The 19,120-nt window shown below is 39.7% G+C and overlaps 2 protein-coding genes and 1 pseudogene across 2 annotated transcripts; 1 reads left to right on the top strand and 2 right to left on the bottom strand.

Moving 5' to 3' along the window:
• The first annotated feature begins 493 nt into the window (after positions 1-493).
• LOC121786742 lies at positions 494-5,819 on the top strand (annotated as a pseudogene).
• A 1,511-nt stretch (positions 5,820-7,330) lies between these two features.
• Positions 7,331-7,762, bottom strand: LOC121772582. The gene has a single exon (XM_042169735.1). It carries the CDS (start codon positions 7,760-7,762, stop codon positions 7,331-7,333), a length of 432 nt encoding a protein of 143 aa, XP_042025669.1.
• Positions 7,763-12,232: 4,470 nt separating this feature from the next.
• On the bottom strand, positions 12,233-12,650 carry LOC121772574 (pectinesterase-like). Its single transcript, XM_042169724.1, has 2 exons — positions 12,300-12,650; positions 12,233-12,238 (listed from the first exon to the last, which is right to left on the bottom strand). The coding sequence occupies exons 1-2, from the start codon at positions 12,648-12,650 to the stop codon at positions 12,233-12,235; spliced, it is 357 nt and encodes a 118-aa protein (XP_042025658.1).
• Between the last annotated feature and the right edge of the window lie 6,470 nt (positions 12,651-19,120).

Raw genomic sequence — 19,120 nt, 5'->3', positions numbered from 1 at the left:
ATCAATCAAGTTAATCCAATTACACTAAAATATCCAACACCGGATAGCGGCGACAGCGACGACGGCGAGGAGTGAGGCGGAGGCGGGGGGCTCGTGCGTGGAAGAGGAGTTTTTTTAATTAATGTACTTTTTTTAATTTTAATATTATTATTGAATTTTCCTGTATATGTGTCGTAAATTTAATTCCGTATTTTGTCTGATTGTTAATTATTTGTTTTATATAATTTTCAGTGATGTGACTAGGCTATTGCTGAGCTATTTGTTTGTTTTGATTATGTGACAGGAAGATTTTAGTACTGATGATAGGAGGAGTTTGTGGCTAGACTATGGCTGGGCTATAACTGCGCTATTCTGATTGCGGATGCTCGTTCAAATATCAGATATGAAATGATAATTCCCAAAACAAAATAAGCAAATTTAAAATTGTAAATCTAGGGGCAATTTTGGCAGCTACGCAATAAAAAAAATCACACATTACTTAAAAATTTAAAATCCACCGCATTCCTTACTTCACACTCCCACCGCTGCCCCACTCAGAAATCAATCCCTCTCCGGTGAGCTTAATCAATTTCCTCCGATTGTCCTCACCAGCTGCTCAGTAATTACAGTTTCCAATCGTTCTCCTACCGGGGCTGGGTATATAAGTACGCGCATTTATCTACGTCCAATAATGCGCGGATGCCTCAGTTCAGGCAATCCGGCGGCAATGGCTCCCGTAACGGCGTCGTCACGGATCACTTACCGCTCAATTTCCGCGGCGCCTCCAGGCAGTTCCACCACCGGCGATCGAAGGCGCCGCCGCCGTATAAGATCTCTATCGGATTCTGCATTCTGATATTCGCTCTCATTCTGTCGATCTCCGCTTTTTTCTACTTCGCAATGCAGATTAAAGGTCTGTGAATAATGGGTTTAGGGGTTTGGTGTTGGAGCGTTTAATTTCTCAGTTTTTGTGAGCTCTTCTAGCTGAAAATTTTGGCGATTGAATAAATGTTTTGGTATAGTGAATTGGAGCTCGAGACTTCAGTGATCTGCACTTGTGTTGAGTGTTTGCTTGCTGATAATATTGGGATCTTTGAACTTGGATGATGTTTTTTCGTGGGAATAATTTGTGCATGGACCCTAGCATGGTGAATTGCAAATGATTTTGCTCATATTTGTGCTATTGAAGTTTTAATATGCCAGCTTTGATCAACATTAGAGGTTTGTAAAACCTCCATTTAGTTGTCAGATCTGCAGAACCCTTTTAGTACAGTTTGGAAGTTGCTATGAGATTCGTTATTAAGATATAAGTCGAATTAATCTTTCCAGATCCTTGCCTCAATCATAATATCCCAGGGATGTAGATATTGACTAAGGCCTCGTTTATGCGGTGGATGACGGTGGATCTGAAATTGCACATTTATTTCCGACATTCAATCCAAATTGTAAAATCTACCAAATTACAAATCATCAGCTGTATGTGCTAATATGTTTGTCAATCCAAATTGTAAAATCTACCAAATTACAAATCATCCAACTGCATGTCGAAATGGATGTACCCTAAAATCTCTTGTTAAATTAATTAAATCTGAATTGTTTCATCTAGTGCAACTTGCTAGGCAAAAGCTTGAGATTTTCTATTCACTCATAATTTCTGTGTTAGGTGTGGAAACCAATAGACACCAGACTGAAGATGAGTATACGAGCAATGATACCGATTTTCTCATGGATGTGACTCGAATACAGAGACCCAGGGAGCTTAAGTTTGGCCATGGGTCTGTTGCACATGGCCAGGATTCACGGTACTGGGATAGGGATGATAGAAGAAGAGATGAAGACTATACTGAGGAGGAACAGGAGCGAGCCCTGGATGGTTCTATGGATAAGGTTCATGTGCCAGTTAAAAAGAGTGATAAAGTAACTTCTAATGATCGGTCACAAGGCAACTCGGATCACCATAGGAATGGCTTATACAATGAAGCCGGGCGCAATGAATTGAAAATGTACGAGGCTGAATACGAGGCTTCTTTAAAGAGCACTGAGAAGTCCATGGATTCAGATGATCACAGAAACCAGCAGTCACATGATACTGATGGGAGGGAACACAGAGCACTAGATGAGGTGGACGAATATGATGATGGTATTGACTTACAGGACGATCAAATGGACGAAAGTGATGATACTGTAAATGATGACTTGGAACACTCTAGTGCCACTAAATCCTATAACAACAATAGGGAAGCCTCTCTCGTGCATGACACTAGCCAAAGTAAGCAGCATATTGAGGAGCTTGATGAAGCTTCTGCTGATTTATATGAGAAAGAGTCTCTTTCAGACTCCCACCTAGTAAAAGTTAACCTGATTTCTGAGCAGGCCAGTTCTGCTGAAGGTCAGCCAGTTAAGAGGGTTGTTCCTGAAAAGCACTCGGGTTCAAAAAAGAAGTCTAAGCGTCGAAAATTTTCTGGTAATTTGTCTAATTATTAATTACTTTTTCTTGGAAGTCCTATTACTCCAATGATTTCAAGCTTTTCATTACAAGAATGAGATAATGAGCTATTCTGCTACTTAGTTTGACAATGAACATCTGTGCCTCCTACTCATATCAATTGATTGTGTTTTAATTGATGTAACTGCTAACTCGTTATGTGGAAAGTCTGGTTCAACAGAGGGGGTGAGTAATTGATTTGTGTTGCATCGTTGAGTTTTGTTGGTAACTTCAACTTAAAGTAGCCTGCACCATTCATTTACTGATACAACAGAGGGGGTGAGTTCCATTACAGCAATAAGCCTTTCACTTACTATTTGTTCAGTGTTCTCCAGGCAAGTATTGGTCATTTGCAAAATGCTGATATTTCCTTTTTAAAACAAATGGAAGTCATGTTATGTCTGTTCCTTGTCTGGGATTCTGGATCAAATGCTGATGCCATACAATTTTAGGTTCTTGTGAGATGAAATTTCTGGATGCCTCTGCATTGATTGTGGAGCCTATAGAAAGTCGAAAATTTGCAAGATTTTCCTTACAATATACAGAAAGGGAAGAGAAGCCCACTGAAGATGAAAAATGGGAAACTAGATTTGCTGGACATCAGAGTCTCGAAGAAAGGGAAGAATCTTTTATTGTGCATGATCAGAAGATTAACTGTGGCTTTGTGAAAGGTCCTAAAGGGTCATCAAGTACAGGGTTTGACTTAGCTGAAGATGATGCAAAATACATTAGCAGTTGCCACATTGCTGTTATGTCTTGCATTTTTGGCAATTCTGATCGCTTAAGATCACCAATTGGCAAAGCCGTAAGATTCTATGGACCCTTTTTCTGCCTTTTAGTTGTACTTAACCTCATTTCTGTCACACATACCTGATAAACCCAATGAGATACTTAAGTTTATTAGAAGTATAGGTAATTGAGAGTTGTAACTGGTTTTTCAGTTTTGTACGAGAATTGAATTTGGATTAGATTTAGTATTTTCCTATATAAAAAAGTTGTTAAGCAAGAGGTCTCATCATTCAATAAAAAAGTTGTACACCCTGCAATAGTGTCTGATTCAATGGCTTTCTTGAAGTTAGAGGTATTTTTGTTGGGGTTTACCGTTTATGGTCATAAGGGATTACTGATATCTGTGACCTGTATAACTCACATGTCATCCATCTTGAGAAGTGGTAGAGATTAATGATGGAACTATAACTGGATTTGAGAGATCTCACACTTTTCTACCCAAAGATGTACTCACTTTTGTTAAACAACAGGTCTCTCGTATGTCAAGGAAAAACGTATGCTTCGTCATGTTCGTTGATGAAGTGACTTTACAAACTCTTTCGTCTGAAGGTCAAATGCCTGATACAATGGGCTTCGTCGGGCTGTGGAAGATTGTGGTGGTAAAGAATCTTCCTTACACTGATATGAGGAGAGTAGGGAAGATACCAAAACTTTTGCCTCACCGACTTTTTACTTCAGCCAGGTACAAAGAATAGCTAGAACAATTTCAAGATGCTTTGCATCTTTAATCTTATTTTGCTTGCATTATATTTTTGGTCTTTTGCTAAATTTTTAGAACATGTCTTCTTTGGCTGTACATTTTCAGTTTATCACATTAATACACTTGTTGTCTGGGGCCTGGGTGAGCTTTGGTGTTATTTATACTGGAAATTTTAGCCAGCACCTAAATGTTGAATAATGTTAAGCGTGTATTTTAGATATACACCATCATTTCTGTCAAGAAGAAAATCGTAAACAGTGGTTTATAATTTTTACCTTTAGAGCAATGGATTAACATTACACACTATAAAACTGTACTTTCTCATTCACGATCTGAGTTCCCAATGAAATTTGTTGTCACATAGTTCCATTCCTAAATATTTTTTGGTGAAAGATGCTGATATAGTCCTAAAAGCCCCTTCAGAAATGCAGGGAACTTAGGAAAATGATTTTTTAGGACTTCAGCTAGGACTCTTCTCATAGCAGTATGATATACTTCTATCATGTATGACTCGTATAGTCGTATGCTAGTCGCGTACCAGTATCCGGTGTGGTTTGTTTGATATTAATTCAATTCAAATGGTTTGTTGATATTCAATTCAAAGGTTATCATGTTAGTAATGCACTTTGTCACATACACTCATTTTACTTGTGGAAATTGGAGGGTGGGTTTTTTTCAACAGACGGCAGTTTTACAACTTGACTCTCTTAGTGTTAATTGCCTCTTAAATTGAATGATTTACAACACATTTCGCAGCACCTTATTATCAAAATTTCCGTCTACCATTTCATTTCAGGTACTCAATTTGGTTGGACAGCAAACTTCGTCTCCAACTTGATCCAATGCTTATTTTGGAATATTTCTTGTGGAGGAAAGGTCACGAATATGCTATTTCGAATCACTATGATCGCATTGCTTGTGGGAAGAGGTGGCCCAAAACAAGAGGCTCAGCAAGTATAACCATAGCATTATAGATGAACAGTTTGCATTCTATAAAGCAGATGGGATGAGAAGATTCAATGCATCAGATCCTGGCAAACTTCTGCCAAGCAGTATGATTTTGACAGCTTCATCTTTACAAAATCCTTTCCATCCGGCTGTTATATTCTTTCCTGTATATGACACGTTAATCGTATGGCAGATGTACCTGAAGGTTCTTTCATTGTTAGGGCTCACACACCAATGTCAAACTTGTTTTCCTGCCTTTGGTTTAACGAGGTTGAACGATTTACTCCCCGTGACCAGCTGAGTTTTGCCTACACATATCACAAACTGAGAAGGAGTAATCCAGAGAATTCCTTTTACCTCCACATGTTCAAGGTGTCATTGTAGTTCAACCCAGACTTAGATAATCATTAAAGCATCACAATTCCTAATGCTTTAATTGTTGAACTCAATATCCACATTTCAGGACTGCGAGAGGCGCAAGATTGCTAAGCTGCACCATCACAGATCCGAGGAGAAGAGGAATGTTCCACAACATGAAATGGTTTAAGTTTTCCATCACGCCTCATCTAGCATCAAGGAAACAGGTTCATTCTTTTGATCTATGTGTCAATGTTGGAGTGGTGGAGACAGTCTCTTGTGGCATATATATTTGCAATTTGCTACGTCGAATGGTGAAGGCGCATTGCTTCCACCAATACAATACGATACATGCGAGGAGAAGGTTAGCTATTGCTGGCTCTTTGACTTGCTGAAAATACAGAACTACATAAAACATAAACACCATGTTCTAGAGCCTCAGTTCGAGTCCATTGATGAGATCATGAGATGTATTGATTGTATAATGCCCACAAATTTAGCACCCGACTAATATCTTTTCTAACCATATTCATTATGCTAGCACCTGTTTCAGTGTCTATACCATGTATTCTTTGTCATCATTACCTTGATAAAATTTTGGTGGTTATTCCAAGATTTTCTTTTGCTTGCTGAACGTAAATTGTTCTAATGATAAATGCAACAATAAATTTAAAGACCTATATATCGTGGACTCGAATCTCCAACTTTGGTTTTCTACCACTAAGTCACTACACACGTGGAATTTATATTGTTTTACTTCATATGTACGTTTGTTTCAGACTTTCAGATATTGGATAATTGGAATATGGAGAGCAATCACCTCTTCTTTTAGAACTACTATTAATTTTAGAGTTGAAGTTAAATACTATCAATCTTAGGTGATTTTCTTTTTAATTTTTATTCTAAATTATCATTTATAGTGAATTGGTTTATATGGTTATCCCTATTTTTCTTTCCTTTTTCATGTTGAAAATAACGAATTGTATTCAGATACATTTTTTATGGCATCGTAGATTCGTAATTTATTGTGAGGTGTTGAAACAATCAATTTTCTGCATATATATATAGACTATAGTTATGAATTATGATTCCAACAAATTTATTTGGACTTTTTCTCACGTTTACAAGGACAAACATAATGTCTTTTTCCATTTTAATGAAAAAAAGAAGGCTTCATACTGTCACTAACCAACCACTCTCATTAATATCCTCCAAATAATAATGATTTGCAAAGACGAACAACTCCTTGTGTAAGTGTATTACAGCTTTTAATTGAACATGTTAATTGATAGGTGACTATCTTACAATCAAGATAGTCACAGGCAAATATAACTATCCCATGAAATGGACTATTCACCTAACATTCATTCAATATTTGATATGTCTCTTTATCTAAACACATTGAAATACAACATATATATAGAATATTCACGTCGTCATGCACTTAGCCTGTGGAATTACATACCTTGTCTCCATGTACAACATGCATGGCACATCTCAAATTGCTTCTTTCTTTCTTTCTTTTTTCCTGTCAATTTTATCCTAAATTATCGATTTTGTTTAATTATTGCCTGAGATCCCAAATTAGTATATCTTCCAAAAAAAGGTACTAAACATTACTGTAGTAGCTAAAAACTAAGTGGGGTCGTCATAAATTTGACATGCATGCACTGATAAGAGTACAAGTATACAACTGAATATCTATAATACCACCACGTAAGCTTAAGCCACGTCAGATTCATGATTTTCCTACTCTAGTTTCAAGCATCGATTTTTTTTTTCAATTTCATCCCACATAATTGATGTTGATTAATTAATACCCAGATCACAAGATATTATGCAAATCTATCATCCCAACATAATAGTATGATTGACTATTATATTTATCTTTAAAATAAAATTAATCATATACACTAGATAAAAATACAAAAGAGAAATGGAAATAGTATAAATAAAATCTTTAAATCATGTTCTTCATTCCCTCTTCCAACAACAAAACCAAAAGAATAAACAAAGTATCTAAATCAAGATCAAACCAAGAACAATATCATAAAAAAAGATTGATTAAATTACTAAGATGGCTTCTTGTTGATCCCACGTTGCGAATTATGCATGAGAAACACCTTCTTCAAAGCTTTGATGAATAGAAGAATACTTGTTTTCTTCCCAGAGATTATGTGCCCATTCGCTTTCGACAACCTCAAACCTCTGATGCAGCTCACCCTCACTTCTCTCCTAGGCGGCGAAGTATCCGAATTCAGCCCATTTTTCGCAAATCGATCTTCGTTCAAATCCTCCCACAACATGTCCATTTTCTCTTCTCCTTCTTCGTCATCTCTCTCCTTAGAGCCTTTTGAAAATCTGAACGCTTGAAACGACGGCAAGTTGAACCCCTCTTCTTCGCCCCCCTCAAGGCGGGGGGCGGTGGTGGAGTGACACCACAGAGGCGGGGAGTCGGGGGAGGAGTCGGCGGTGGCGGGGAAAGTGAAGTCTGTGGAGGCCATGAGTTTGTTTTTGGGGGGTTTGTAATAAAGAGGGAGTGAGGTGGTGGTTGGGGTGGAAGGTATGGTGGTTGAATATGTGTGAAAGGTTTAGTTCAACGGCTTCTCAACTTTTGTTGCACTAACTTGTTAATTTGTATCCAATTTAGAGGGGCATTATTGGGTTTGGACCTACTAAACTCTATGTCTACATGTGTATATGAAGTTTAGGTTGATTGGCTCTAGATGTTACTTATTTTACTAAACTTTTGCTCTGTTTGTAATTTTGATATGATTTGTAAAATGTTATTGTCCACACTTTTTAATACGTGGCATTTGACTCGGTTAGTAGTTATATTTGATAGAATAGTGCAATGCGGCCACATTATGGCCAGCCATAAATTAATTTAATAACAAAAAAAATTGATTTTTTTTCAAATTTTTGGTTTAATACTACTTGATTTTACTTTTATTTCATCTTCATTATATGTTGCTCAACATGTTAGTGTTGCTCTTTCGTAGTTTTTGCTTAACTTATTACTACTGTCATTTCTTGATTGTTGCTCAACGTATACAGTAATTCGTGATATTAATGTGTTTTACGTCATGGAATTCAAAGATAAGTATCAACTCACAAGCCCATTCACACACATATAAGTTTATATTGGTAATTCTAATTTTTTTATATATGTAAATGGACTAAATTAACTTTTTATGGCCGGCCACATTATGGCCATTTAGCATCACTCTTTGATAGAATAATGCTATGCGGCCACATTATGGCCAGCCATAAATTAATTTAATAACAAAAAAAATTGATTTTTTTTCAAATTATTGGTTTAATACTACTTGATTTTACTTTTATATCATCTTCATTATATGTTGCTCAACATGTTAGTGTTGCTCTTTCGTAGTTTTTGCTTAACTTATTACTACTGTCATTTCTTGATTGTTGCTCAACGTATACAGTAATTTGGGATATTAATGTGTTTTACGTCATGGAATTCAAAGATAAGTATCAACTCACAAGCCCATTCACACACATATAAGTTTATATTGGTAATTCTAATTTTTTTATATATGTAAAAGGACTAAATTAACTTTTTATGGCCGGCCACATTATGGCCATTTAGCATCACTCTTTGATAGAATAATGCTATGCGGCCACATTATGGCCAGCCATAAATTAATTTAATAACAAAAAAAATTGATTTTTTTCAAATTTTTGGTTTAATACTACTTGATTTTACTTTTATATCATCTTCATTATATGTTGCTCAACATGTTAGTGTTGCTCTTTCGTAGTTTTTGCTTAACTTATTACTACTGTCATTTCTTGATTGTTGCTCAACGTATACAGTAATTCGTGATATTAATGTGTTTTACGTCATGGAATTCAAAGATAAGTATCAACTCACAAGCCCATTCACACACATATAAGTTTATATTGGTAATTCTAATTTTTTTATATATGTAAATGGACTAAATTAACTTTTTATGGCCGGCCACATTATGGCCATTTAGCATCACTCATTGATAGAATAATGCTATGCGGCCAGATTATGGCCAGCCATAAATTAATTTAATAACAAAAAAAATTGTTTTTTTTTCAAATTTTTGGTTTAATACTACTTGATTTTACTTTTATATCATCTTCATTATATGTTGCTCAACATGTTAGTGTTGCTCTTTCGTAGTTTTTGCTTAACTTATTACTACTGTCATTTCTTGATTGTTGCTCAACGTATACAGTAATTTGTGATATTAATGTGTTTTACGTCATGGAATTCAAAGATAAGTATCAACTCACAAGCCCATTCACACACATATAAGTTTATATTGGTAATTCTAATTTTTTTATATATGTAAATGGACTAAATTAACTTTTTATGGCCGACCACATTATGGCCATTTAGCATCACTCTTTGATAGAATAATGCTATGCGGCCACATTATGGCCAGCCATAAATTAATTTAATAACAAAAAAAATTGTTTTTTTTTCAAATTTTTGGTTTAATACTACTTGATTTTACTTTTATATCATCTTCATTATATGTTGCTCAACATGTTAGTGTTGTTCTTTCGTAGTTTTTGCTTAACTTATTACTACTGTCATTTCTTGATTGTTGCTCAACGTATACAGTAATTCGTGATATTAATGTGTTTTACGTCATGGAATTCAAAGATAAGTATCAACTCACAAGCCCATTCACACACATATAAGTTTATATCGGTAATTCTAATTTTTTTATATATGTAAATGGACTAAATTAACTTTTTATGGCCGACCACATTATGGCCATTTAGCATCACTCTTTGATAGAATAATGCTATGCGGCCACATTATGGCCAGCCATAAATTAATTTAATAACAAAAAAAATTGATTTTTTTTCAAATTTTTGGTTTAATACTACTTGATTTTACTTTTATATCATCTTCATTATATGTTGCTCAACATGTTAGTGTTGCTCTTTCGTAGTTTTTGCTTAACTTATTACTACTGTCATTTCTTGATTGTTGATCAACGTATACAGTAATTCGTGATATTAATGTGTTTTACGTCATGGAATTCGAAGATAAGTATCAACTCACAAGCCCATTCACACACATATAAGTTTATATTGGTAATTCTAATTTTTTTATATATGTAAATGGACTAAATTAACTTTTTATGGCCGGCCACATTATGGCCATTTAGCATCACTCTATTTGATATACTATATGTCGACTATCTGGTGATGAGAAAAAATGGGGTTTTAATTTTGCAACAGATTTAAGATTGTATCATTACTACAATGTTTTGTTAAAAACATCAAACTTGTAGAATGCATGGTTGAAAGTTTTTGAATAATTGAAATCTAGGCAAATTAATAGTAATTCGAATCTAACACATGATTTAATATTTTATAATACCTAGTACTATTGTTTACGTCAGCCCATATGCTTAGTGATTCTGTTGCATGCATATATAAAGATACGAAATTGTTGGAAAAACTAGTTGGTGATGGATTATGAATTTTGGAGGGGAAAATAAATATCTATATTGTAGATTTTGCTAGAACAACAAACTATCATTCTAAAAAACTTAAGGATACAAAAATAGACACACAATTTGTATTAGAAATTTTTTAAAAAATAATTACAATTTAGAACGCAAAAAAAAGCATCCCTATGTTAATGGCATATTATCTGTCTTTTACTTTTTTTCAGACGCTTCTATTTCTAGCCCTTAATTTTAATTGGAACATCAGGAATGGATGCTTTTGAAGCGTTAGGATATGTTTGAAATCACACGTTGACGTTCTTAATTGTACTAAAAAAAGTTCATAGCATTTTTTTTCTAGTGTATGGTAATTGCTTTGGAACTGTCAATTAAATTATTACTTCAATATAATGATCTCTAACTACTCTTAGGCCATCCGCAATGGGGCGGACGATGGCACGCCCGATGGCGCGCATCGTCCGCGCACGCCATCGTCCGCCCTATTGCGGGTGCGTGACATAGGTCGCGGACGATCGTCGCGCCCTATACTAAGGGCGCGGAGTATAGCGCGGACGATGCCCATCGTCCGCGCCATCGTCCGACCCACTGTGGGCTACGCTGACGATCGACGCGGACGATGGCACGCGGTTTCGAGGACAAGGTGGAATTCTGCACACTGGTGCGCCGAAGAGGACGAAGACCACCGAAGCTGGTGATTACACAAGCAACGGCAGCGGCAATCACCCGGTTGACCTCAACCGGACGTACGTGGATGAAGGGAGTTCCGGTACACCGGTGTCCTCCTGGCGTCAAGGCTGCGAAGGCCAAGGGGAAGGCGGCCGCTACCTCATCCTCGATCGCTGCAAACCCATCTCCGTTCCCGGAAACGCTCCCGACCCAGACGGTCACCGCGTTTGAGTCATTGGCAACAACGTCGATGGCGATGACGTTATTGCAGACGCACAAGGCCCTCAAGAAGTGTACCGACCCCGACGAAGCCGAATATCTCCGGACGTTAATCGATGAGCTGCGTCGGAAGTTGGGAATTGCACCGACTTAGTTGTTTTTTTTGTAAGTTGAATGTTGTAACTTTTTTTTATTAATGCGTCGCCATTTGTTATTTAGACGTTTTTTATTTACTCGTTACTTGTTATTTGAAAACATTTAAATTAATTAAACAAAATAATAAAATGATGATGTGGCGCGCCTTAGGGCGCCCCACTGCAGATGGGGGGAAGGAGGATAAAACTGATGACGTGGTGCGCCTTAGGGCGCCCCACTGCTGATGCCCTTAGGTCGTATACCCTTAGGTCCCTTACTATGGTATAAGTAATTTCTAATTAGAGAGAATCAAATATATAATTAACTAATAATCACTATATATTAAATTAAAATACAAATAATTAAAATTGAAGAAAGATAACAATCATGAAAGTTACCATATTTTTTTGTTTGATAATATATATACTAAATATATAGCACATTTATTGATAATAACTTTAGCTATAACTATAACTGAAGATGACATGCAGATATATAGAATAAAAGTGAATAAAAGACCTAAATCAAAAGGCACTTGTGTTGCCGGCAGCCACTCTTTCCCTTGTATAAAAGAGCCGACCGTGAAGCCTCTCGCCTCCGCCAAGCTAAGACTAACCCTCACTCCCTTCCACTTCACCCGACCCCCAGTCCTGGCGCTGCTACTCCCTCGGTTTCCATACTCTGCTAAGAAAACCGTGTCCGGTGTTGTGTCGAAGGGCCTCCACCCCCTCGGATCGATCACGTTATTGAAATTATTCTGCATGAACACGGCCGTGGCGTATGCCTTCCACGACCTCCCCAGGAAGGTGCTCACGCTCGTCAGGTCTTTCGTTGCCTGGATCGTGCTGCTTTGCACCACGGTCTCGGTCCCGGTCCGGTCCGACATTGATCGTCCGTTTTTCCTTGGGCCGTGATGATACGAGTATTTCTATTATTATTTTGTTTAGATATTATAGGGACTTAGCATATCTTCTTCTTGTTCCCTCATTTCATTCGTAAACGAAGTATACATCGAAGAATGTGTATGTGAGAACTCGTTATCACTAACTAGTGAATCTGTCCCACTCCGGCTCCGAAGCGAACAAAGACCAAACAACCACTTCTTTCTAAATTTGGCCTCGAGAATAACTTTCATCGTGAGCTCACCCTCCACAACACCGATCGAACCATAGCTACGTCGCTGCCCGACGGGAAACCACCGCGCACAGCAACTAGCCACATTGATTGAGCCACATCTACGCCGCTGCCCTTGGGTCTGATGATCTCCGCGATCAGATAGGTGGCGACCCCTCTCGACGTTGCCGCCGTGATGTCGGGGCCAAGCGTCTTGCGCGCGATCGCGGTACTCGACACCCGCAACGCAGCGGCACCGCCCGACGTGCCGGGACCCACTGGCGCAATAGCATGACCGCAGCTACCTGACCTTTGACCGGCGCCGACGCACGGAGACGTGCTGGGACCGACCTCACCCTCAAGAGGAGGTGAGAGCGCTGCGAGTCCAGCCCGCCTCCCACTAGCCCCGCTACTCCACCGAACAGCCACCGCGGGACCTGTACAGTCAGCTCGCGCGTGTGACCAGTCAACTCCGGACCAGCCTCCACGCTCTCCTACCTGTTGGGATTCGCCGGAAGTGTTGCACGGCAGCCTATGTACCAGCCACCGCAGTGCGACCGATCGTTGGGTCACCGCACAACGACGTTGCCTGTTGTTGCTCCCAGTCTCAAGGTTCGTTCGCCTTGCCCGGCCCAACTAGCTGCCGTAAGTGATTTCAACGAGAAATTACGTATTTATAGATTGGAGCAAGCTTCCCTCCTCGCCCGGTTGAATTGCGTATTTGAGGAGAATATTGATGACGAAAATCTAGTTGAGGATGTTCCCAACAATGCCGCTAACAATGGGGGCGCTAATCTTGATGTTCCAAACGACGAGGCCATGGAAGAGATCGTCAAGACTGACAATATGATGCTGCAAGGGCTCGTCGGGGTATATGATGAGAAGATTGGTGAAGTGGATGAGACATTGCTAGAAGATAAAGAGGAGCATTGTGAAAACTTGGGCAGTATGCTTTTTATGGACTCTAAATCCGAGACAGAAGTGGAAGATGTAAGTGGCGATGATGCTTCTAATTCGGATGCTACTGGTGTATCGATTTCGTCTATTGCCTTGCTTGGTGAGAAGCATGGAGTTGAGGAGGATAGAGCTGTAAGTCCTGCAGACCACCAAGTTTCAGCTTCTAAAGAAATATATTGGTCGTGCAGCTCCGATGTGAACAACATCCTCTCAACAGCGCCTCTGCCTGCTGCTGCATTATTGTCGGATGTCGACGGGGATTTCAAGTGTTTGCTGCAGGGACATACACACGACGAGTGGGACATCTGCTTGGTAAGCAATCATTCCGTGCAAGAATATATATATAGACGTTCAGTTGTTCGGTGTATGTTTGATCTAGGAGGAGTTGCCTCGCCGAAGCTTCTGATTTCAACTCTCCTTTTTGCTTCTTGGTTCCTACCTTGAGGACAAGGTTGATTTTAACCGTGGGAGAGTTGATACGAGTATTTCTATTATTATTTTGTTTAGATATTATAGGGATTTATCATATCTTCTTTGTTTAGATATTATAGGGATTTAGCATATCTTTTTGTATCCACACGTATTATAAATATGTGTGGAGTCTTCCATAATATTCAGTCAATCAATATATGAATTTATTTATTTGGCTCAATTAATTGAGCATCAAGAAACGTCTTTATCGCTGCCGACGAGAACCTCTCTCGCGCCCAGCACCCCCTCTGCCGGACGTCTTCGCCGACCCAAACCTCTTGGGCGCTCGACGACTATGGTCTTGTTTCTTGATTGTGAGGATTCCGACCGCTAAGGAAAGGCATTCCTTAACACGTGATCACATTATCTTGGCCGTGGAGTGGCCTTCTGACAAAGAGGCTGTTCTTTTGTATGACCACTGCCGCGTTGCAGAAGATGAAGTTCGATCGTGCCATAGATTTTGCACTCGCGGTAGAACTGGCGGTTGGAGTCCGCGCAGAGCGTGTCTTGGTAGCCGTCCATGCTGCACCGGTAGAATACCGAGCGGTCTGAGTTGGAGAGGAGGGCCACCGCTTGTTGGTTGATGGCTCCCGCCGTGTTTGTGAATTTTATGTCACGAGCCATGAATCCCTCTCCTAGCGAATTCAATGAAGCAACTAGGGTTTTAGAAATACTACATGTACTGTACTATATAAATTGGAGAAAAGAATAAAAAAAAATTACCAAAGGTGGCGGTTTCCCTAGTACCATGGCTCTTGTTGCTGGTGATTATTGTTTTATCCATCCCATCCCCAAACATCATCAAGTTCCATTTATCTGATCCAATGTTCACATTTTCATTATAAACCCCGCTCTTCACATATATCACATACCTCGTCCTGCTAAATCTCGGTGCATACTTCACCGCATCCGATACTGTCTTATACTTCCCCGGGTGCGGGCTAATCGGGTTGTACTTTCTTTCAGGTTGTAAAAGTTCAACCCTAACCCTAAAAGCTCGGGTTTCGGGCTAGCCTAACGGGTTAATCGGGTTGCTACCGATAATATTAACATGAGATCAATCCAATAAATAATAATTAAAATTACTAATATTCATACAATGTAAAACATTTAATTATGATATATTTGAGATATATGCTTAAACTCAATCATAAACATGATCGAATACTAATATTTGAGATATTTCATGGAATTTTAATGTATGTTTTAAAAATTTAAATATTTTTAGTGAATTTAAAGTTTTTAATTTATTTATCATTTATTATATTAATAAAATTTCAATATATAATTTGTATATTCAATTATAAAATTGAAAGTTATTTTATTAGTTAAATAAATTAATGAAGTATCGATTTAGGAGTAAAAAAATAGAATAATAGAAAATTTATCGGATTTTCTGGGTCAGCCCATCGGGTTTTCGGGTCTGGCCCTAACGGGTTACGGGTTAATCGGGTGTGGGCTAATCGGGTTTTGATTTTATCGAGCTAGAAATTTCCAGTCCTAACCCTATAAATTTGTCGGGCTATTCGTGCCAGCCCACGGGTTACGGGCTACATTGACATCCCTAGATTAGATAAACGAAAAGATAAAAGATAAAGTTATACATATAGTTTATAAATCACAAATAAAATTGTATAAATTTTATAAACGTAGGAAGTATATAGTAATATTTATAGAATAAAAATTAAATAGTGAAGCAACACATTACTTGAATAAATAAGGTCATTCTAATGTGAGACAACACATTAAGGGTATCCACAGTGGTGATAGCCCAGCAATAGCCCAGCCACAAACTCCTCCTGCCACATCATCAATACTAAAAATCCTCCTGCCACATCAGAAATAGCCCAGCCATAGCCTAGCCATATCATAAATAGCCCAGCCACATCAATAGCCACATCACTAATAACACAATATACGGAATTTAATTTACGAGACATATACGGGAAACATTAATAATATTATTTTAATTTTAAAAAAAGTACAATAAATTAAAAAAGTACAATAAATTTTAAAAAGTACTAAAATTTTAAAAAAGTACATTAATAATAAAAATTACATTAAAAAAAAGTACATTACTTAAAAAAAATCACTCGGTGGCTCCCTCGATTCCGTCGTCGCCGCCGTCGCCGTCGCCGCCGTCGCCGTCGCCGCCGTCGCCGCCGTCTCCGTCGCCACCGCCTCCGCCGCCTCCGTCGCCACTGTCACCGCCGCCTCCGCTGCCACCGCCGCTGCCGCCTCCACGCAGATCGTCATTCATGCTCTCGAGCAATGTGAAGAGAAATCTCTTCTCCTGGGGGTCCGTCGCCGCTCGCCATTCGGCTAACGTCTTCACCATCATCTGGCGCGTTTGTTGACGCGCGAAGTACTTGAGATCCTCTGTAGACTGGCGGTCAAAGGGGGATGCCGACTGGACCTCCTGGGAACCCCCGGCGACCCCCCTCGCCACCCGTTGCGCCCGCTTTTGCCCAACGGGGCGAGGTCGGCGGCCGAACGAACGAGGGTTGGGGAGCACCTGGTCCGTCTCGGGGAGGTCGTGGGAACCACCGCTGCTGCCGCTGAAATCCCCGGTATAGTTCAATCGTTGCCGTTTCGGCCAGCCAGCATCGACACCTACTCGGAATTTCTCAGAGTCGTTCAGCACAAGATAGCAGTTCCAGTAGGTGAAGTCCTTATACAACCCGGGCTGGGGGAAGGCTTTCTCCGCTATCCTCCTGCAGTCGTCCTCCGTTTGGCCACTACTCGGCATGCGGAGGGCGTTGGCGTACAAACCCGAAAATCGGGAGACGGCAGCCCTGATTCGGTTCCACGCCTTCCGGCAATCCTCCCCGTTGTGTGGCCTCCCCTCTGGGAAAAATCGCTGGTAGGCTGCTGCTACCTTGCCCCACATGTTGACGATCCTCTGGTTATTAGAAACAAGAGGATCGTCGCAAACACTCACCCACGCCCTTGACAGGGCAACGTTCTCCTCGTCCGTCCACCTTCTCCGTGCCGTGGGGTCATCCCCACCCGGCTGCGACGACTCCCCGACCTTCTTTCCCTTGCCCTTCTTCTTTGGGGCGCCACTACCCTGCACTGCTCCCCCCGTTTGAACGGGAGTTTCCGGAACTCCGAGACTATCAAACCCCAAATCCGCCAACGAAAATTCATCAAAATCGCTCGGCGTGAACTGCGCATCCGTTGGGGTCGATGTGTGCGATGAAGCAGTGCTGAAATCAAAACTGGGGCGATAGACGTTCCCCCGCGTCACCTGCGTCCTCGGTACTCTCCCCGGCGTCCCCTGCGTCGTAGGTACTCCCCCTGGCGTCCACTGCGTCGCCGAACCTCCCCCGGGCATCATCTGCATATTGGGTGCCCACCCCGGCATCATCTGCATATTGGGTCCCCAACCCGGCATCACCGGGAACCCCCCCGGCGGACTCCCTCCGGTCGGCATCCCGGGTAGCATCTGCTGCCACGGGTACATGTTGTAGTACCTGGGCATCAGATTCCATCCGCCTCCAACGGGGATTGGGGGAGTTTGAGAACCACTCGTCCCTGAACTAGGCTCGTTGTTTAGATCTATTTCTCGGTGTTGATATTGTATAGAAATTAAGATAGAGTGAGTACTCGTTAATACAAGTGGTGCGAATGAAAATGAAGTGCAAATCGCGTATATATAGTGTCTCGAAAATTAAAAAAAAAACAAAAAAACCGTTGGGCGATGCGCTGGGCGATCCCGACGCTGCAATGGCGCCGAGCGGATCACCCAGCGCATCGCCCAGCGCCCGTCGACCGCCTAGCGCTAGGCGATTTTTAATTCCGAAAAACCGTTCGGCGGTTTTCGGAGCTGCAATGGTTCGCCTAGCGACCGCCTAGCGCCGGCGCTCGGCTAGGCGGTGCGCTAGGCGCCATTGTGGATAGCCTAATTGATCATGCAACCGGAAAAACAGGCGATTAATGAACGGAGTTCAACCTATTATCAATCCAGCCTCCAATAGAGGTGAATTAAAATATAGAATTATAATGAATGAATGTTTTTCAAATAATGTATACATTTGAAGCTTTTAGAGAACATTAAATCTTGAAAGAGAACATAAGGAACATACATAGGAACCTTAATGTTTCCACCCATACAACAACATGAACATTTTGATCTTTTGGTTTTAGATAATTTTTCCCAATCGTTCTTCATACCAAAAAATGCACCCAAATTAGAACATATGTATGAAGCATCGCCAATATTCCAAAATCATGTACAACAATATACAAACACTATATTAACACAAATTTAGATGAATCAACAAAAATAAAGTGATGAATTAACATTATCTGTGAATGAATAATTTTAATTTTTATAAGTCAAGAGTTGTCATGGGTAATAAAATTGACAGGTCAACAATTGCACCAATAATATCTTAAGAAATAGACGTCGGAACAATGTTTAAAAAAGCAAATATAACATTATAGTTGAAAGTAATATTTAAAAAATACCAATGCAAACTTCTTTAGTAACATTCAAGGAAATGTTCCTTGAAACCTAATGCCTGCAAAAAAGAGTAGCAATCAAATGTTTTAGCTGAATAACTAAAAAAATCTTATATAAGATAAGTAATGACAAAAGACAATATATCACACGAACGATCATGGAAATATTTTAAGGTGACAACATTTGATTTGTCTCCATGCAAGGTAATTTATAAACACAAACATATCGTACTCTAATAACTGGCGGAGTTATGATAGGCTGTAGATCATTGAGGAATGTAAATTTTATAATTTCAAATTTCTTCATCCTGTAAGAACATAACAACAAATATTCTTTAGGAGAAGACA

The sequence above is a fragment of the Salvia splendens genome, chromosome 2 (assembly GCF_004379255.2).
Source record: "Salvia splendens isolate huo1 chromosome 2, SspV2, whole genome shotgun sequence".
NCBI classification, from domain to species: Eukaryota; Viridiplantae; Streptophyta; class Magnoliopsida; order Lamiales; family Lamiaceae; genus Salvia; species Salvia splendens.
This window is presented reverse-complemented; position numbering and strand designations above follow the sequence as displayed.

Excerpts from the sequence above, each read along its gene's own strand:
- LOC121772582 (XM_042169735.1), bottom strand. The coding sequence starts at position 7,762 with ATGGCCTCCACAGACTTCACTTTCCCCGCCACCGCCGACTCCTCCCCC.
- LOC121772574 (XM_042169724.1), bottom strand. The coding sequence starts at position 12,650 with ATGTCGGACCGGACCGGGACCGAGACCGTGGTGCAAAGCAGCACGATC.